This window comes from Myripristis murdjan, chromosome 13 (genome assembly GCF_902150065.1).
Source record: "Myripristis murdjan chromosome 13, fMyrMur1.1, whole genome shotgun sequence".
Classification (NCBI taxonomy): domain Eukaryota; kingdom Metazoa; phylum Chordata; class Actinopteri; order Holocentriformes; family Holocentridae; genus Myripristis; species Myripristis murdjan.
This window is the reverse complement of record NC_043992.1, coordinates 7,485,125-7,506,745: the sequence shown is the minus strand read 5'-3', so window position 1 is coordinate 7,506,745 and position 21,621 is coordinate 7,485,125. Positions and strand designations below refer to the sequence as shown.

At 42.1% G+C, this 21,621-nt stretch overlaps 1 protein-coding gene across 2 annotated transcripts; it reads right to left on the bottom strand.

Annotated features, from left to right (window-relative positions):
• Nucleotides 1-313: 313 nt before the first annotated feature.
• efhd1 (EF-hand domain family, member D1) lies at nt 314-20,363 on the bottom strand. Of its 2 annotated transcripts, XM_030066271.1 has the most exons (4): nt 19,759-20,219; nt 6,720-6,867; nt 3,593-3,727; nt 314-1,481 (listed from the first exon to the last, which is right to left on the bottom strand). In XM_030066271.1, the coding sequence occupies exons 1-4, from the start codon at nt 20,202-20,204 to the stop codon at nt 1,347-1,349; spliced, it is 864 nt and encodes a 287-aa protein (XP_029922131.1). In that variant the 5' UTR covers nt 20,205-20,219; the 3' UTR covers nt 314-1,346. The 2 variants fall into 2 exon arrangements, with proteins under 2 accessions (XP_029922131.1, XP_029922132.1); XM_030066272.1 differs by lacking the exons at nt 314-1,481; nt 3,593-3,727; nt 6,720-6,867 and adding an exon at nt 8,909-10,553 and having other exon boundaries at nt 19,759-20,363.
• Between the last annotated feature and the right edge of the window lie 1,258 nt (nt 20,364-21,621).

The window sequence follows — 21,621 nt, the reverse complement described above, 5'->3', positions numbered from 1 at the left end:
TCCTGCTAAGAAGTCAATTCAATTTGTTTTCGCGGGGGTTAACAGGTGCAGTCAGGCTGCATCTCACAGCCGACACACACAGATCTGCCAGTTACACTCTGATGAACGGTCGACGGTCGGGCCTCAAGCTGATGGCCACGTCAGGAAACCACACGGGGACCCACGCCACACCACGCCACGCCACGCCACGCCACACGAGCTCAGCGCCCCGACAGGAAGCCCAGTGATCACATGGATCATGTCGATGTACGAGGCCTCACCTCCTACCTCCCACCAGTGAAAACACCAGTTCAGTTACATTCTATGTGGCAGAGCACACAGCACATTTAGGCTAGAGATACAAAAATATTTTAATATTAGGAAGCAAAGTGAGAAAAAAAAAAAGTTCATAACTTCACATGACAACTGTAACATGAATTTAACCCTTTGAAACCCGGAGCTGGAGCTGGTCAAGCTTACTGTAGTGCTTTGAAAAGTTTCATTTCACCGTGCGACCAAAATCACTTCATTTCTTTCTTTTTATTTATCTATTCATTCCTTTTTTACATTTGTGTTTGGGACTTGTGTCGCGATTTTCAGGTAATTTTCTTGTCATTTAATTTTAAATATTTAATTCTATATTGTCATTTGTTTCACAATTTTCTAATTTTCTGGTCATTTTCTTGTAATTTTCTTATTTTGCAAATTTTCTGGTCTTTTTCCCTTTGTTTTGGTACTTTTTTTGGACAGGGGGTGATTTTGCAGTAATTATAGTAATTTACTGATTTATTTATACAATTTTTGCAGTAATGTTCTTGTCCAGGTTTCAAAGGGTGGACGTGGCTCCACAAACTCAGTCATGAAATGGATATCAAGCACACTGTGCCACATGTAAGTCCATATAAACATACTGACATACGGCTCTGCTCTTCCTTAATAAAACAAACAGACAAACAGTTCCCTTAAAGTGAGATTTCACATTGATTTTCATTTTTTTGTTCCAAGCTATATGGGTCAGTGTGTTTGTTTGGTCAGAGAATATTCACCATCGGCGTTCACTCTGACTTCAGCTAGTTATGACAAAGCTATTTCCACAGCAGCCCAGTGGCTCTGCTTTACATGCTGTGTGTGCTAGTGGGGGAAATGTCAGGCTGCTGGCAGGAAAATAACAACCAGTGAACATTTCAGAGCTGCTACAGAGACTAAGAGGGAGCAGTTCACTTGGAAACCAAGACGACAAATGTTACGACAAAATCAAACAGCACATCGAGGGGAAAGTCCACGTCAGTATGTTGTGAGGCTATTTCTAAAATCTCCTTACAGGTGAGCGTGCGTGTCCAGAGCCGCCCGGTCCGCCTGGTCCGGGTTCATGAGCAGAAGGTCGACTGCAGCTCTTTGAAGGCTGCTCGCCTCTGTTTTCTCTCCAGCTCCTCTCTCTTGCGTTCTTCTTTTTCTTCTCGGATCTCAGCCTCAAACTTGCTCCCCACAGACAGAGCTTGCATCTAAATAACACAAAATCCTTGACATCAATACAATATTCCAAAATGCTATTCCATACATAGCTATCGTGTCAAGCTATCAGGGGGCAGATAGAGTTTTTCAACCCAATATCAGGCCAAAGCATGTAATACACCCTCCAGTCCACCAGAGGCACCAGTGTCAGTCACATTTTTGCATCACCTAGGCGTCACAACTTCACACAACATTTAGCTCTTTCGCTGATGTTGACTAAAACACGTGGTAAAGGTAGGGTTAAGGTTAGGGTAAAGGTTAGGACTCTTGATCTACCAACGTGAGACACTAAAACACTAAAAACAAATTGCGGTTTTGGTTGGACGTGGAATTGAACTCGTCATGTCGGTGCTCTTACATACAACCGTGCATTTTTGACACATCACACAACTCAACACACAGCGTCACACTGCCACGCTGTCCTCTGGTGGACCGGCGGCTCTATTTCACGCTTTGCCTTAATAACCTCCTGGAACAGAGCTAGAATTAGCCTGACTTCTCTGAATTGTTTTCCACTGTTAGTTAGGACTGTCATTCTGCGGGTCAACATTGACTGACATTTTTGTCATCGGCTGAAGCTACATTTTTAGTTGCAAAGTTTGCAAAGCGCTAACCTGCGTAAATGGGCTAAAGCAGTTACCATGTCGGCTGAAACCACGTCACAGTGGAACAGTCGCTCGTGATTGGTAAGTGGGAGTCCCTTCGCCTACAGAAACTGGCTGACATGGGGGGAATTTCAGACTGAATGAACATTGTATTTCCACTCCAGTCTGAAATTGCACCCATGTTAGCTGATTTCTACAGGCGAAGGGACTCTCGTTCACGAATCACAAGTGACTGAAGTGTCCACCCGCTGTGACCAAGGGTGGATATTCCAATTCATCGCTGGGGGCGACAAGAAACAGAAAAAATTCCCTTCAGCAATTCCCCACCAAAGAATTGCACCTTCAACAGGACCTTGGCTGTGCTGCCTAAACCTAACCTTTCCCTAACCTTAACCAAGTGGTTTGGTGGCCTAAAAACCTGGAAGGAAGCCTGAGGAAGCCCCATTTGTCTCAGAGGGTTGCCTTTTGGCATCGGCATCAGATGTGAAAGGGGCATGACTGAGCTGCGGTATTCAGTGACCTGGGAATGACAATGTGTTGAGACATCAGGGGTCGTATTTTTAGTAATTTAGCACAGAAACATTAACCAGATCTTTCCTCCTAATCCACATGATGAAAACCAGGGAAAGAGGACACAGAAATTCAGGTCACATTTTAAAATAGGTTACCTGTATCTTTAACTGGGGTGCTTAAATAGGCTCTTGAAACAGCAAAAGCAATAGCATGTAGTCTATGATTATATTTGTGCTATCATATTATCAAAAGGACATTGGCTGTTACATCCTGTAAAACCAGACACACTGCAAGAAACACAGACTTTACATTTACAACCTTTATTATCCCCGGTGGTGACAAATATTAATCCCTGTCATCTTGATTTGCTTTGCCCACAGACCATAAAAAATATCTAAAGTAAAACAGGCTGTTGTTGTATATGACCACGTCTTTTGTGTCTTTATGAGGAAAAGGACAAGGCATGACCTTCGCTCAGAGTGAAAATATCACACTACTTGTTTTACTAAATTGTTTTTAATGAGCTCATAATTATTTTATACATGTTACTGTCACAGCTGCAAGAAATAGTGCAGTAGGTTCCATTGTCTACAAAGGCCCACAGTGGTTCTGATTTATTTTCAGAAATAAAAACATGAAAAACATTTCTTCACAAATCGCATCCTGGTGTGTTTTAACTGTTTTACCATATAATGCCACATCTCTGTCATGTAAACATAATGAGCAATAAAATACACAGTGGGACAACATGATTAGAGAATTTAAGCTTCCCACCCTGAGCGTGACATCAGAGGAAAATGGCTGCCAGGTGAATCTGGTCAATTTGGGATGAATAAAACTGATCTTGAATCTTGAACTCTACTCTTAAACTTTCCCCATGAAGAAGTGAGAAGCAGCCATAATGTCCTCACTCCAGCAGTGAAAACTAAGTTATCACAGGGATATTATTTACAAGGACCAGGAAGATAAACCTGTTATAATACCTTGGCTTCAAAGAAGTTTCTGGCGCCCATCACTCCCTCGGTGGAGACGTCGATCTCGGAGAGCCGGGCCAGCGCCATCAGGCCACTCTCCTCCTGCAGCTCTCCGGCCGCAGCCTTCCGGAAGATCAGGAGGAACTGAAGGAGACAATGGCTAACATTAAGATTTTCAGTGTTTGCGATAACCTTCATTCACCCATGATGGTTCCTCACAGCTAGAAAAAACACGCACACACTTGGTGAAAGTTGCTCCGCCTGGGTGTGTTTGTGTTTTATGTTTTGTTTTTTGTGTGTGTGATGTGCAGAAATCACATGTACAAAAGCAATCAAACCATTTCATAAATACAGAGACTGCTGATGTGAGATGAAGTGTGTATTGGTTATGTTAGTAGAACATGTTTTGTTAGGCTGAATGAGAACGGCTTATTTAGAATAAAATATATGAACAAAGTATTGGACCACCTCCACATTACAGCTACAGGAGCTTTTCTGACCTCCCATTCTAAATCATTAACATGGAGTTGGTCCCCCGTTGCAGCAGAACAGCTTCCACTCTTCTTGAAAGGCTCTCTACCAGATGTTGGAATGTGTCTGTGGGAGTTTCTGCCCCATCCAGAAGAGCATTTGTGAGGTCAGACACTGATGCTGGACCAGAGGGCCCGGCTCGCAATCTCCGTTCTACCTGATCCCAAACGTGTTGGATGGGGTTGAGGTTAGGGCTATGTGCAGGACAGTCAGCTTCCTCCACACCAAACTCAGCCAGTCATGCCTTTATGGAGCTGCTTTGTGCACTGGGGCTCAGTCTGGCTGGAACAGAAAAGGACCTTCCCCAAACTGTTCCCACAAAGCTGGAAGCAGAGAATTGTCCAAAATGTCTTGGTGAGCTGAAGCATTAAGATTTCCCTTCACTGGAACTGAGGGGCCGAGGCCGAGCCCAGAAAAACTGGCCCATAGCGTTATCCCTCCTCCAGCAAACTTTACAGTCGGCACAATGCAGTCAGGCAGGGAACGTTCTCCTGGCATTCACCAAACCCAGACTTGTCCATCAGAGCACCAGGTAGATAGAGAGGCGTGATTGGTTGCTCCACAGAACACGTTTCCACCGCTCCAGAGTCCGGCAGCAAGAGAAGAAACTTCACCAGCTGACTTGTTGCAGCGGTGGCATCCTGTTACATTACTATTACAGCAGCACGCTGGAATTCGGTGAGCTCTTTAGAACAAGCCATTCTTTCATTAATGTTTGTGAAGGCAAACTGCATGGCTAGCTGCTGGATTTTATACACCTGTGGCAACGGGACTGAACGAAACACCTGAAGTCAGTGATGAAGAGGTGTAGCCTGATACTTTTGTCCACATAGTTTAAGTGCAGGCCCATTAGTCATGAAGCCTGTATGCAAGCGGCTGCGTGGAGAGGCCAGACTACTGACTACACACACCCTGACTCATAAAGCAAGCTATTTCTGTAAAGTTATGACACTGCATTCACTTACTACTGTAAAGCATCATGAAGAACCACACTCAGCCCTGTAACATCTACACCAGTCTTCAGTGCTTTTCTATTTTGTTTTTACTCGGGATTCTATGTTGTCTTTAATGTCTGGAGCAATGGACCAAATGGATCTTCTCCACTGCAGCAGGTGGTTATTAAATGACATTTAACATTTATATATGCAGTGTTTTACACCTTCAGCAATGTGAACACAGCAATAGAGTTTCTCCTACTTACCCTAACCCCACTAGATTAGGGAAGTAACTGAGATGGTGCCTGTGCCACCTGTTAAAGTCAGAATTGCTAAATTTATAGTATCAGCTGTTTCAGTATGAACTCCAAGCCACACAGTTAATGAGACACACCCTTGAAAAAGACCAGGGAGTGACTTCCAGGGTGGCAAATGAGCTCTGGTCCATTTGTCACAGCATCCCAAATTTTAACAGCCACTCAGATTTCTTTCCTTTTCTTTTCTTTTCTTTTTTTTTTTTTTTAAACCAGACATGAAATTAACCACAGCAGTTTTTGTGGCTGTTGAGCTTCTCATGGTCCTTAAATGCTTGTGATCCTAAAAGCTGAGGCCAAATTGAGATTCCCTTCACAAGCATTTAAACACAAGAAATCTAATTCACATCACTGATCTGACATTTAAATATATAATTTTAATACTTCTTTTCTTGTAAGTTTTATTTTGTTTTATTTTTGGCTAATTTTCAAGCAAATTTAGTTAATTTTCTGTCATTTTTTCAAGTTTGTTTATTGCTTTTTTCCCCTGTGGTTTTTTTTTTTTTTTTAATTGAGTGAACTTGCTCAGGTTTTGAAATGATTATTTGCCTCCAGTGTCACCATAATAAATGAATTTAAACACAAGAAATCTGATGTTTGAGCATTAATGACTGTCATTTTCTTTTTCTGTTTTTTTTTTTTTTTTTTTTTATAATGTTCTGGTAATTTTTGCTAACTTGTTAATCACCCTTTTCCCCCATGTTTATGAAAAAAATCAAGCAAATTTGCTCAGGTTTAAAATGGGTTAACTGCTCCCAGTTTGACCTTTTATCTTCTTGTCTCCATGACAAATTAAATTAGCTTCACCTCATCTGACCCCAGAGATAAACTCGGCAAAGTGAACACTAAAGCATTTCAACTTTGTTTTGCATCATTTGCTGTTTTTGTGGTTTCTGCAGCCGTTTCACTCCACAGACCTGCAGGCTCCACCGCCACATCGGGTGGCTAATTTGCCACCCCAGTAACTTTGATTATTTAATGTACTGCCCTAAATGGCCATTAATAACCCATAATCAAACACACACACACGTGGGCTGTGCCATATCATTTTGTTCAGGATAATACCGTTTTCATTTGCACATGAAAAAAGTGTCACCGCCCAGGTAGATTAGCAGCTGCCCAAATGTAATTTAAACCCGTTAAGATGGTAAAATAGGATGTATTTCTAATGTATTTCTTTATCTATTACTCCCTCCGGCTGTACAGTGTCATTCTGTGAGAAACACTGCAGTTATTGTCTTTTTTTTATATTGTTTTGAATATCATTATTGCAAATTACCATGAAATATTGTGATATATTTAAAAGGCTATATCTCTAAACCCTAACACGCAAACACAACCAAAACACACGCACACCTCTCTGAAGCTCAGTTTGCCGTCAAAGTCTTCGTCCACCTCCTTGATCATGTTCTTGAGGCCCAGGTGGGTCTGCGGCGCCCCCAGCTTCTCCATCATCAGTTTCAGCTCCATCAGGTCGATGAAGCCGTCTTTACCGGAGTCGAACCTGCAAACACACATACCCGGCGTTAGGTCCAGACAGGATGTGTCATCAAGGTCAACGCAGCACAGGAAAAACTGTAAATTACATATCATTGGTTTGTGATGTTCAGTACTTTGTAGGGAGTTTTTTTTTATGATCTGCCTCATCTTCCTTCAGTTCAGTTGATGACTTCCTTCGTTGCCCTGAATGACAACACCTCAACATGTATTTTTGTAAAACTTATTCACTTTGTCTGAAAGCTGTACTGATGTGACAAGTGCAGCTGATGAATCTGAGTAACAACAGGAGATATCACATTTGCAAGTTGCATGTTTGGCCTGATGGTGGCGCTTTTTTGTACAGCATCAAATCATAACAAACCTTATCTCAAAATGCTTTACAAAAGACAGTAGATTTTGGCTCATGCCTTGAAACAAAATTGTTTTACTAATGATGCAGTAATTTTTTTGCTAATTTGATAATCACCTTTTTTCCTCCATGTTTCAAAAATTAAATGAATTTATTCAGGTTTCAAAAGGTTAATAAGTTTGATATTACATTTTGAATATAACGTGATTTCATAAGAGGGAAAAAAAATCCTGCCTCCCATTTGGCTTTTGGAGTAAAGTGCATGTTATCTGCCAGAGCCTTGGATGATACAAACACCATCTTCTCTATTATTGAAGGGTTTCATGTTGGAGAAAAAGGAGATTCCCCTGGCCAGTCACACAGTTGTTATCACCTGTGAGCCAATGGCAGAGCGCGGAGAGGCTTATGCCTGATAGAGAGAGTATTTATAGCAGCTCCCAGCAGCAGCTGTTGGGCGGACAGCAAATCTGGTCCGAGTGAAAGCACACGCACACAAGCATCAGGCGCGCCGAGCCCCGAGCGAAAGTAATCTGTTCAGACCAGAAAGGAAGCCATTGTTTCATTCCAGCGCTTCAAAAGGTCATGAGTGCACCTCCCTGTGTGTTCTCCACTTGAAGAGCCTCATTTAGAGCGATTAACCACGAAACAATCAGCCATCAAATAATCATCACAATGGTACAAAAACAACACTGAGACCTATACAACTGAAGTACAGGTGTATTCAAACCAAGCAGATTTGAAGCAGCACATTTAAACTCTGGAGATTTTAATCCATCACTTCGCTTTGCCAGGGGAGAAAAATGTCATTCAACCTCCAAATAACCACAACAAGACTCAAGCCTGAAAACACATCGCAGGCCTCTTCCAAACTACAATGTGAAACAAAACACCAGCCCACAACAGGAAGCGACTGCCTAGGTGAGGGTCTGAGGTCTGAAGGCCAGCAGTTTGGCAAGTTTGGAAAGCCAAGCATGAGCAAATAACAGACTGAGCCCACAGGTTTGCAGCTCATTATGAGGTGTAGTTACATTTTAACGTTAAGCGACCTCGCATGGTCCTGTAATTAACAACTCTGTGGTCTAGCGTTAAGGGAGTGACAAAGTCCAGGTCAGGATACTGGCAGGGTGGCAGATGGGTCAATCGACACTAGACCTGGGCCAATATTAACAGCTGTCATGGCATCTTCAAACTTTTATTTGCATGATGTGGGCATGCATGCAGCGCTTTAATATACAGATATGGAGGTTTTGTTTCAAAGAAGAATACTGGCTCGGCTCATTCACCAAATCAGCAAAATATAAAAGAAGCAGTGCACGCAGTCTCGCCAAAGGTATAATGTTGCTTCACACGGTGGAAAAAAGTTAATTCAGGGAAAAGACTGGAACGTGGGATTACCTGTACGAGCTGCCTAGCCGAAAATATTTTCACCAAGACAGCTGTCTCCAACATGTAGAGTCAAGTTAGAGACTAGGTACAACATCTTTTCTATTTAAATTTGTAAGTTCCTGTTTTTCTGTTTGAATTTAATTGTTCCCATTTTTCAAGTGTATGAACAGCACATCAAACTCTCAGTCTATTAGTTATTCATAGGCTAGGGCTACCACACATTTAAAAAAAATCAAAATAATAATCAAAACAAAGGTTTTAATTATTTTAATTATTTCATTCATTTTTTTCACATTTCCTAGTGTTGATAATACATTTTCAGAGTCACCTGGTACACCACCAGTGAGCACTCCACATGCCACTACTGGTATCTGTACCAAAGTTTGAGAAACACTAAATTAAAATGTTTGTTTTTAATTAATTACATGCAGTCCATGTAAACTAGACCTAATGTAAATGTATGCCCACTTCCATCAGCATCAGGTGGTGCAATTAGGAGATCAGGTCACAATGTACAGGCACAGCAATTCAGCTTGTAGTTGAAATTTCTCCAATGAAAAAGCAATTTCAAAAACATCAAGTCTTGCTAGGAACTGACAGTTTAGCTCAATGTCAGTTTGTTAAATGTTGTTCATCACGGCAACACTACGCATTAAAAAGGCCACCCTGGTTATGTTTCTTTGAATGGGACAGCCCGGTCTATTCCATTCAGGTTGTGTGGCCCTGACTCTGCAGCGGAGAGGGAAAGTGAAGCTCAGGTGCAGCTCGTCGTCATTACAGTGACGAGAGATGCATGCAGCCACAGCGCTCACACAAACACACGATTCAGCTTTTCAGTCAATTACTTTCACACCCTGTCACGTAAACACACAAACAAGAAGCCATGTAGCTCTCTGATGCATTTAATACCTGCTGGTTGTGCAAGCAGCCTGTTCCCATGACACCTGACCGTCTCTGTCTAATACAGTGCAGCCACTTACAGGACAGGGCTACAGACCAGCTGTGAGCACCATGTCAAAGACTGAACAGTAAAACTCAAACTAAACAAACAAAAACACCATCTCAAATTAATCCGTTTTTATATGACAGCATAAATGAACGAAAAGGAAAACTTTAGATCACTACTATCTTTGCGAAAGCACATTGACAACATGTGGAAAAAGATGTATTTGAAAATCTGTTTAATTCACATAGCAAGAAACAGTTAAAATAACAAAACCTGCACTCAGTATAGCAAGAAATATGAATATTATTTACCCATTTTGAAAAAAAAAAAAAAAAAGATGTTTTTACTGGCTACAGTTACATTTACAATTCATATTTGATCGACACGTTTATCCAAAGCAATGTTCATAGGAGATTTTTATACACCAAAAAAGATCTATTCAGGAGAAAACAACAACATCAAGAGCCTTAAAGCTCTGGTTCTGGTCCAGAGGACAGAGCACAGAGGGGATGGATAGAGGGCATAAAGTGCACAGAGGAAGGAGGAAAGCATAGAGGAAGATTTTTTTTTTTTTTTTTTTTTGGATTATCCAGTCCATTAGGTGAGCAGGTGTTCCCTGAAGAGCTGGTTTTTAGCCTCCTCTTAAAGCCTGAGAGGGCCTCTGCAGCTCAAATGGAGTTTGCCAGCTCGTTGCACCAACGAGGAGCCGCAGAGGAGCAGAGTCCAGCTGCTGATTCAGGGCCTTGTTGTGCTGGAGGCTCCAGGCGTTGCTGCATGGAGGAGCCAAGAGGACGGGAGGGAGTGTAAACCTGAAAACAGGGAGTCCAGGTCAGCAGGAGCAGGTCTGGTCACTGCTCTGCAGGTAAGAGTCAAGGACTTGAATTTGATGCGAGCAGCAGCCGGAAGCCGGTGGAGGGATACCAACAGCGGGGTGATGTGTGCTGTTTTGGGCTCGTTGAAGACCAGATGCAGCGCCGTGGTCCCATGCATCAGCAGAGGCTTCAGTGTGCTGCCAGGAGCCCCGCCAGGAAGGAGGTCCATGAAACGTGTGGTACAACATGCATACACGTGTTCAATGAACAAAACAAACAGCAAACTCAAACAATCTACTTCCATCTCTGTGGCGGCGTGGAGTGATTCAGGAGGTGATACAGTGTCGTACGTGCATCTCACTTTCAGAAAGCAGCACTTGTTAAATGATGTTAAACCTTCTTTCAGTAGATTAAAGCAATTAAGAATTATTAAGAGCACTGGTGTCAACTGAGGACCAGCACAGATAGCTTAGACCACACAAGAAAAGAGTTTTACCATTGTTTTGTTTTATTTTTGAGGACAGTCAACTGATTTTATTCTATTTTTCCTGTCATCCAGACAGATCCGGTAACTTCTGCACTTCCTGTATCACTCTGCACCAGAGGAGCAGCTGGAGTTTGCTGTTTTCTTCACTGAACACTTGAACGCACATTGGAGAACAAAAACAACAACTTTCTTTGGACACACAGATGGCAGGTAATGTTGTGGCGAGGAGTACGATTCAGTGTTAGCTGGGGGGAAGCACATCTCAATGGCAGGAGGCTAACAGTTAGCATTTGGAGCATCCACCCAGTATCCAGCACTGAGAGGAAGATAGCACCAATTGTGTCCTACAGAACAGCTAGGAGGGGAAGTAATAATAACATCAAATAATACCAAATTTTCCAAAATGGGTGAACTATCCTCATTAATAACTATTAATGACCATGGGTAAAAACAAAGGCTGGTTTAGACTTGAGAAATGTGTGTGTGTTCTTCTAAATTCACAAACAGTTGTTGTTTAATAGCAGGGAGGAGGCTTTCTGTATTTGAGAGGAAGTGGTGCCACTTTCCCTGCAATTGTCTGGTCTGGGCCACATTGTTCCTGCAGCCTCTTTCACTGTTAATTATAGATGCCAGAGCTCTTGGCATAAGGAACTCTCCCTCTCCCTCTCTCTCTCTCTCTCTCTCACTCTCTCTCCCTGCCCCTCTCTCTCCCTCTCTCTCCCTCTCTCTCTCCCACCATCAAAGTTAATTTCAAAGAGTTTCGTTGGCAAGGTTAGATTTTCCTGACGGTGCCTCTGATACAACAGCAGCAAAATAGGAATACAAAGTCAACAAAATATCAATCATAAAGCAAATAATCTAAATATAAGTCATCAGGTTTTTCATCTTTGACAGCAGGTTTGGTTTGATGATTCTGCTGGGAAAAAAAATGAAAATAAGTCTGAATAAGCATGAGGAGGCTGTAATACTTCTTGAACCCTCCCCCACAGGACAGGAGAAGTACCACAGTCTTTGTTTTCTGCTCTTATCTTTGCACTTCACAGTGACACAGTGTGTGTCTCTGTCTCCAGCTCTCTACAGAAATAGAGTCTGCATGATGGAGGTAAGTGCCTGTCAGCAGACCACAGCAGCTCCTCACTCACAGTGCAGCCAGACTCTTTAGCTCCAAGTGAAGGAAAGGAAAAGGAATTCTTCAGCAAAAAAAAAAATAAAATAAAATAAAATAAACACAACACTGTGTCGAAGGGAGCATTTTTACAGACTGGGGCCAAACAATTAATTGAAATATGATAAAAATTGAAATATGACCAAGTGAATACTTACTACTCACTATCTTATTGTTTTAATATTGCTTTTAGTATTGCTTTTAAAGCATTTTTAATTGTTTTTATATTTAATCTTTTGCACTGTCTGCACCGTGAGTAAGGTCAGAGTGAAATGGTTTTTTGATTCTCCGTATGTCTGGCACATAACTGCAGAATTGACAATAAAGCATCTTGGATCTTGAATCTTGAAATCTCCAAATCACATAAGCTGCATTTTTTTTTTTTTTTTTGCTTACAGGTATAATGTTGTAAATAAAGTTTTTTGGTGCTGCAGTGATGCTGTGACCTACAAACTGTGTTTTCCAGATGTAAGAAAACATGTTTGTTTGGTGCAGACCCCAGCAAAAATCACACCATCATCATTTTAATAGCTTTTTCAGTGAAAATGACAATTACATTGCAAGTATTGTTATTCCTACTATAAATTGTCACTCATACTGCAATTGCATTCATTCATTTTCCAAACTGCTTATCCTAATTAGGATCGGAGGGGTGCTGGAGCCAATCCCAGTGCTCACTGGGTGCAAGGCAGGGGAACACACTGCAACTGCACTGTCTGTAAAATTAACCACAATATGATTTTTTTTAAACCACACTGTTCAGCCCAGTTACACACACACCATAGAAAAAGGGCTCAAACAAATCTGAATCTGAGGCAGTTTTTCACTTTGGCATGACAGCGACGACACACAGGCACTATGAAGGGGAAGTTTTTCTGAAAATATTCTGTGCCTTTAAGGCCGGAGCTCTCTGAGGAGGAAAACTGGGTCACTAGGCGGTGGATCCCCTATGGGAATGTGGGCTGAGTGAGCGAGATCAGGGCAGTATAAAAAGAAAATTAGTGCGACCACAGAGACTGGAGGCAGAGGTAACTGAAACTGCAAGGTGATGGTTTGAAGGCAAAACCCATGAGCAAGCGACTTTTGCTCAGATGAGAGTGTATAACTGTTTTTCCTGTCATCAACACCCAGAAAGATCTGGTAACTTCTGCATTTTCCTGTATCACTCCGCACCAGAGAACCAGCTGGAGTTTGCTATTGTTTGTTTTCCTCATTGAACATATGGACGCATGATGGAGGACAAAAATAACAACTTTCCCCTGAGTTTTAAAAGACAGATGGCAAGTCAAGTTGTGACTAGCTGCTTCTTTTCCTCCGCTCTCCTCTATTGCCCATCAGAAATGCTGAAAATCTAGCTTGACTAATTTGGACAAAAGAAATTAAGACGGATAAATGAAAACTGATCAAATGTTTGTGGAAATTAAGACCTCACAAATTCAAATTTAGGACAATTTAAGGCCTAATAGTTGTAAAACTGAATTTAAGAGACTGTGAGACTTTTTAAATAGAATAAGCTTAGACCAGAGTCTCTCTCTACTCTGCAAAACAGGATAACATTTTTTCTCTTTTTCTTTGCTGTACCTCTCTTTATTCCCTGACGGCATAATCGCTGAGGAGTGGTTTCCCAGCCAGTCAGGGATTTAACTAAAACAGGACTAGACCTTAATCCAGAAGAGCTAATCATGGCCTAAAAAGTGACTTTACAAAACATTGTAAAGATTACTGATGTGAAAGCCAATGATGCTCATAAATCCTGGACTGGATCTAGAAAAGCCCAGAACTGTGTGGAACTGGATGAGAAACATGGATGACGTGTAGTTTCTCCTCTGACAAACAGCAGTAATCTGAAATTAAACCTGCTGCCTAAAAGTTTTATTGTAAAGTTTCATTTACTTCATGATTAACTCTAACCTTTGATGTGGAAATTCATTAAAATCGAGATAAAGATAAATTTAGAACTATGTTAGCCCATGACCCCAACAGCGAATTAGTTATTACAGTTTAAAAGGTTTAGGTTAGGAAATAAGACACTCCATATCTCACACCGACCCCATCTCCAATTTCGGTAGTACGAGCGGCTTTTGTTGTGAGTTTTAGCGTGAAAAGGCACTGACCCAAGTCCGTGACTGAGCTGCCAAAACCCTGAAGAACAACCCGCCTCGACAGAGGTTCACAGTTAACGTGAAACCATGACGCCCGGCACTGGGAGTCAGGAACTGTCAGACTTGGTCCAGCCTTATGGAATCACCCCTTCCCCGCCAGTCTTTACGTGTTGCAACAAATTAGGGCCCTGGTCCTATTACTAAAGCTACGTATGATAGCGCTTTTTATAGATTGTTCTATTTTTGGAGTCCCATTTGTCCATATGTTTGTGGCAACAACATGGCTACCTGACTGAAGAAGCAAAATGGCGGTTTGTTCAAGTAAGGGAGAGAGGTTTTACTGTAGTTTTGGTTAAAATATGGGCTATTTTAGTCTTGTTTTATGAAGTGTTTATACTTGCTGTTCTTGGGTGTTGATGTGACTATTTTGTGATTTATTGGGCAAAATTGGCTGTTTTATTTAAGGCTCAGCTTGTCCTAAAGTGGTTATGGTTAGGGTTTATGGTAGAGGTTAGGGTTAGAGTTAGAGGTTTAGGTTAAGATTAGGGTATGTGTAGGGTTTTGAGTTTGGTTTAGCCTCTAGCCTATTTTTCTATTTTTGGAGTCCTATTTGATAAGATTTGTGTGGCAAAAAAATGGCTGCCTGACCGAAAAAAAGAAAAAAATAAATTGGCGGTTGTTCAAGTATTAACAATTTATGACTCCGTTTAGCCTGAAATGATTATGGTTAGGGTTTATGGTCAGGGATAGGTTACGTTTAGGATTAGGACTAAGGTTAAGGATAGGGGTTTGGGTCAGAGTTAGAGTTTAAGGTTAGGGTATGTGTTAAGTTTGGTTAACCTCCATTTTCTATTTTTAGAGTCCTACTTGCTAAGATTTGTGTGGCAACAAGATGGCCGCCTGACCGTGAATTAGTTATTCCAGTTTAAAAGGGTTAGGGTTAGTTTTTTAGTCTGGGACTAGGTAGAACAAGAAAATGTAAGTGCGGGCCAGTGATCGATACCTTGCATCCCAGCTACTAGTTTCACGTGCACCTGCAGCCACATGGTTTCACCTGATTGGTTTAATGGTTTTAGAGGAAGAAAGCAGTTTCTATCAATCAGATAATAACCAGCATCATCTGCGTCAGTGGGTTTCAAAGTGGAACCTTATGGTGTGTGTCCACAGGTGTGTGTTTTTGATGCCAGGTGTCACGCTGCCTCCCACATCTGGACGCTTGATGGGCGTGGCCGGTCCTGATGATTGACAGCTGCTCTCTCCTATAACTACGCAAAAATGTCCCAGCTGCACCTGATTGGAGGAGCGCTTCCGTAGTGGGCTGCCCTTTCGAGGATTTCAAACCGGACCAACATGGCAGCTCTTTTTAAACGTTTCTTTGATATGACGGAAACAGTTCAACGAAATGTGTTTCTGAAAACATATAAGAGGAGAAAAACCCTGCAGCTGCTGAATCTGTCTTCATTTCAGATTGAGGTTGGTTTGTTTAAAAGTTTTTCTGGAGTTTTCCAGCGTTGGTGAGTCGCACTGCATGCCCATAATTTGTATAAAGCAGCCTAGACCTTGACGTATGCAAATCAGGGGATGCCGACATGACACCCCCCTCTCTCAAAACGCAACAATGCCAGAAAGCATCACACAGTGGCTTACATAGACAATGAATGGGAAGCATGAAAATGACTGATCCTGTGGACACGGAGCATCAGGGGTCCGCCAGGGGCCCTTTGATTTAAAGCATTTAAACACAAAAATCTGATTTTTGGGGCTAGTTTTCAGGCCATTTCTTGTTAATTCACTCATTGCTCTTTTTCCAAGTTTTTGAAAGAAATCAAATGAAGTTGCTGGGGAAAAAGATACCGCCCCCTTGCCAAATACAACTGGATCATTAGTAACAAATTATTTATATACACACATATAGATAATCAACCTGGGGGTCCAGACCATGGAAAACTTTAAAAACCCCCGATCTGTGTTGTCTCACTGCTGCTCTGATGTAAGGTCCCAACTGTGTGCACACAAAGATGCCATTGTCACCAGAGGAGGGGGGCACCGCTGAGGACACCGCCTCGAACAAGACTGGCTTCTATCCGCGAGAAAAGGGCAGCAAAACAAGGCCCGTACAGTTCTGCCCAGGAGAAGAAGAAAGACGGCAAAATATTTATTTCAGCCAGTTGTGGGTGTCAGTAAGCCCGATCCTCCTGCATTTCATTGGCTGACTTTTCAAAACCAGCAGTACCTGACCAGCCTGTGAGAAGAAGCCAGTCTCTCCCTGTGTGCCAAGTTTACACCAGACTGGACAAATGGACTGGACGAGACAAGACATCGGTTACGTTCAGGCAGAAACTGACCCAGTTCTGATTTTTTCCCAGATCTGGTCTGGGTGCTTTAGCTGGTCACATTCTTTTTTTTTTTCTTCTATTAAATAAGACCATAATCATGGCAGCTTCCACACATTTATAACAAGCATGCTGCTGAACAACAGAAAAAAACAACAGCAGTCCAAAGGCAAAAAAGGGCTCGGATTGAAGCATCTTCTCTTATCCAGTTCAATTTGCCACCTCCTGACTCCCTGTTATTGTTGCTGCTATAAACAGGTGATTTATTACTGTATTTTTTAACATGGCTCAATGAGAGCACCCTGCTGCTCCCACACCACCAAAACACACACACACACACACACACACACACACACACACACACACACACACACACACACACACACACACACGACATTGTTGCAGGATGCCTTACCCATAACTGGGACCTTTCTGATTCTACAGTTCCATTTTATCCAGTTCTCCTTTCTCTCTCCCTACAGTTGTCTATTTATAACTGTGTATTCAAGTAATGAGTAAATATACCTTTGAATTTTTTGCAGCAGACAGTTTATTCAGGCAGTGTCTTCTCATGTTTCTCACAACACACTGCAAGCAGGGCCTTTTAAGTTACATGACCCCTTGGAATTTTTTCACCACCTAAATTCCCTGAAGGAGACATAATGAACAGCGTGCAAAACAGAGAGGGAAACATTACAGCCTAGAACTGCCTTTAGGCTAAATACATAATTTATGCAGGCCTATTCTTTTACTGGAGGAGGACATTAAGCATTTTAAAAATGCTTATTTTTCAAAATACAATGTACCTTTGATGGTACAAACATTACCTCAGATGATGTAAGTGTATTAGCTGAGTGCTGTACGGTCAATGCAGGTTAATTTCCACAGTTACATGATCTGCTCCACTCCCAGATTAAACCAGATATCTATATTAAAAACCTTTCTCTGTAGTCAAGTCTCCCCTAACATGTTTTGTTATAGCTGGGGCTTGGTCTGGGGTGTATTTTCAGCAGCACAGATGTTACTGACTGTTCATAGGAATATTAAAGGAATGTTATAGGCAGCAGTGTGTTTCTATGATCCACTTGCTCTTCCACAACTGCTACTTGTTCATTAAATCATGAAGGTACACAACTCTATAGAGTATATAGTATAGAACTGAGAATTTACACAATTCAGTTTAGAGCATACTGTATATTAAAAAAGGCACAATTATAAATCTGTCCTCTGCTTCAGCACCGCGGACAGCGTCATGGATTTATCAACACACAGCACAGTGAGGGTTAGGGTTAGCACTTTCTCTGATGCACTCTCAGCAAGTGATAGAGTTTGAAAACGAAGCACCGCTGCGGCTTGAAAAGAATGTGTTGATGTTTATAAAGTCTTCGGACCAAATTTCTATGCAATAACGAATCTCCTTTTGACTCCATTTTGTTCGTTTGTTTTCTTTGTTTGTGTGAAATGTTCGCGGGCCAACCCACAGTGCACTGCTCAGCCTTTTAGCTCAAACCTGTGGAGTACATCAGGCAGTCGGGCCGAATCGAGGTCCGGATGCATTCACATCACAAACGGAGTGCATCAGAGTTCGACTGTAGCCGGATCAAGACCACCTCCTCAGGGTGGTCTCAGTACAGCCGTTTTGGTGTGCATCTGAGTCCGATTGTTGTATTCACACCGGCCCAAATGAACCGCACTCAGGCCCAGAGTTCAACTGGACCGACCTAAACACTGCCTGTGTGAAAACACCCTTAATTTACTATGAGACACTGATTTTGTCTTGCATTCTTCTTATTATTACTCCATACATTACTTTACTCATATGTAACTTTAAAACCATTCCGCCAACACAAACCCACTATATATTGAAACATGCATTATTATGTGTTGATATATGCAAATTCATAAAATGTGCATATATTTGCATATGTAAACAGCTGTTGTAGATTTAAAGGATTCATAACAAAGACGCTCCATATGTCAAATTCTGCAGAACTGTTTGCAGATTATTGATACTCCTTACATTTTGAGTTATCAGCTTTTTATATGTAGCCAGATAGTTGTTATTTCAATAAATTAATGCATATAATACAATATTTGTGTTAAAAACACACTGAAGTCACTGTATTTATCTGTCAATGGACACAGCATAAACTCCCATCCAAAGCGCTGACTGATGTGCGGTGTGTGTGTGTTTATGAGCTGACATGTTTGAGATTCAGTTTTTTGACTTCATTTAATCTCTACTTGCTTATCACCTGTTTGTGAATTCAAGATCACAACACTCACAGTCTGATATGTAACATACATTACAGCCAGTGTGCTGACAACGGCTGTAATTATCAGCAACAACTGTATGCAAATTTTCAAATGTTTACTTAACATGCAAATTAACTGTGATGGACCACATAACTCCACTAATTAAAAGATAAATTGCAGACAAATAGTTGCATTCAAAGGCAAACACACACTTCATCAGGTCCAGCTGTACAGTCTAATGCAGTTCAGGTCAACAGCTGTGCCATAAATTCTACCTTTTAACAAAGTTTATTTTGTTTGTTTGTGTTGACATTGTGGAGAATGTGTCAATTTAATTCTCTGTTTATTATTGAGGTTGTAGTTTGCAGAGGTCTTGTACTGGTGTTTCTAATTTTTTGTCCGCCCTATTTATATAAATGAGAGGGGGGACAGAATATTGGAAACAGCTCTCAACAAAATGCAGTTCAGTCCAACAGCAGCACTAACTATGAGCTCAATGCCAAACATAGAAGTGAATGAACACCTCTATTACTGTGACAACAAGAAAAGCTGAGCATTATAGGCAGCAGGAGAGGAAACTTTATGGCACAAACAATTGGATTGTATTAGACTGTACAGGTGGAGCAGATAAAGTGGATACTGAGTGTATTTCAAAAGACATCGATGCAAAACCAAACCAATCAGTTTGTCAGATGACATTAATCACACACATTTTCTCCAAAAAATGTCCCTTCTCTAGTTTATTTATTTATTTTTTATTATTACTTTTTTGCGGTTGACACTGAGATAAAACTTCTGATCATCTGTGTCTCATTTGAGATTTCAGACAATTTTTCCTGGCTGTGTGAGCTCAGCCACAGCCAGGCAGAGTGACTGTCAGTGTTTCACCTGCAGGCTTCAGACAGCAGCAGAGGCTTAATCTCATCATCCAGCCCCACATGCTCATTCAGCAATAATCCCCAGAACTGCAAGTAAACATGTCGCCCTGTTTATTCCATGTGTGGGCTGAGTCCCGTTACAAACTACAAAGAAAAAAAAAGACTCGAGGCTCACACTTACCGCTTGAACATTTTCTCCATGTCCTTTATCTGTTTGCGGGAGAACTCTTTAAACTCGGTGTAGGGGTTGAACACCCGGCCTGGTCTGGGGGCGGCGCTGCCCTCGTTGATGTCCAGCCTGCGGCTCAGTTTGGCGCTCAGCTCGGAAGCGGCCGGGTCGAGGCTGCCGGGCGGCTCCGGCTCCTGGGGAGTGACCGGCCGCGGCGCCGCCACCGTTCCCGGCGCGGCCACCGGCTCCGGGGCGGCCACCGGCTCCTGCCCGGCCGCCGGCTCCGGGGCGGCCGCCTGCTCCGGGTCAGCCGCCTCCACTGCGGCCAAGCGCCGCTGCAGCTTCCTGGCCAGCTCGTCCGATGCCATGCCGAGGAGGACAGCCGTCACACTGGAGGAGCGCAGCCTCCGAGTGCCTTTAACAGCTGAAGTCAAGCTCCATGGAATGACACCGAACATCCGGTCACGGCCTTCAAAATAAAAAGCCACACAAAACCAGTTTTCCTAAGTTTTTCCCCCCAGTTTCTTCAAAGGCAAACTTAAGTATGGCGGCATATCAGTGACTGTAGGAAGAAAAAAATACGGAGCCAGTGGAATGTGACGGAGGTAATAATATCTAGAGGAAAACCCAGAATTTCCAAGATGGAATTTGTAAATTTACAAGCAAATTTATGAGACAAAAACTCTAAAATTCTGAGATAATAAAGTTGCAAACTTGGAAGAAAAAACTCTGAAAAAATAGTTTTTCTCATACAATAGGATTTAGTAACAAGGAAATCCTGCTGTTTTTAGCCCAGAATCACAATATTGTTTTCTTCTGAATCGGCCCAAGTCACGGCAATGTCTCTTCAAAGTCCAGATGCTGAGGAGAAGATTGTGATTCTGTGCTAAAATCAGCAGGAGTTCCTTGTTCCTAAATCCCATTGCAAAGTAGAATTTGATGAGGCAATCAGCTGCAGGCCTGATACACGGCAAGCAGCAGCGTCTGCAGAGTGAGGCTGATCCAACCTCGCAAAGTCAAAAAAAAAAAAAAAAAAAGAAAAAGAAAGAAAAAAAGAAAAAAGAAAATTTTTATAAAAATTAAGAAGGAGAAGAAGAAGGGGGGAAAAAATCCATGATTTTTTCTTGTAAATTTGTGGCTTTATGAACACCAAATAGATTCAGTTCCTGTATATTTCTTGTTCTCTACAGCAACTTGACGCAGATTGTCAAGCTAAGGGAAATAATATTCGTATTTCCGGTCAAGACTTTCAAATTAAACCTTTTTTGGCGAATAACTTCAAATGTTTTGTTTGTTTCAGTGTGAGAGACAGAGAGAGATAATCTAAAGAATGGATGTGGAAAAAAAAAAGTCATGGATGTGACCATCATACACCTGCTCCACAGGGCTTATTCCCAACAAAGAGATTTAATGTACACTATCTGGACAAAAGTACTGGTCCACCTCCAGGAGCTTTTTCCTGACTTCCCATTCTAAATCATTAACATGGAGTTGGTCCCTTTGCAGCACAACAGCTTCCACTCCTCTGGGAGGCTTTCTACCAGATGTTGGAGTGTGTCTGTGGGAGTTTAACCCGGAAGAGCATTTGTGAGGTCACACACTGATGTTGGACCAGAGGGCCCGGCTCACAATCTCCATTTCAGTTCATCCCAAAGGTGCTGGATGGGGTTGAGGTCAGGGCTCTGTGCGGCCGGTCAAGTTCTTCATTGGTCGCTCCACAGAACACGTTTCCACCGCTCCAGCGTCCAGTGGCAGCGTGCTCCATCTGACGCTTGGTGTTGTGCTTGGTGATATGAGGCTCATGTGCAGCCGAGCGGCTGCACGTGAAACTGAGCGCTCCCGGCGCTCAGTTTCTGTGCTGATGTTGATGCCAGA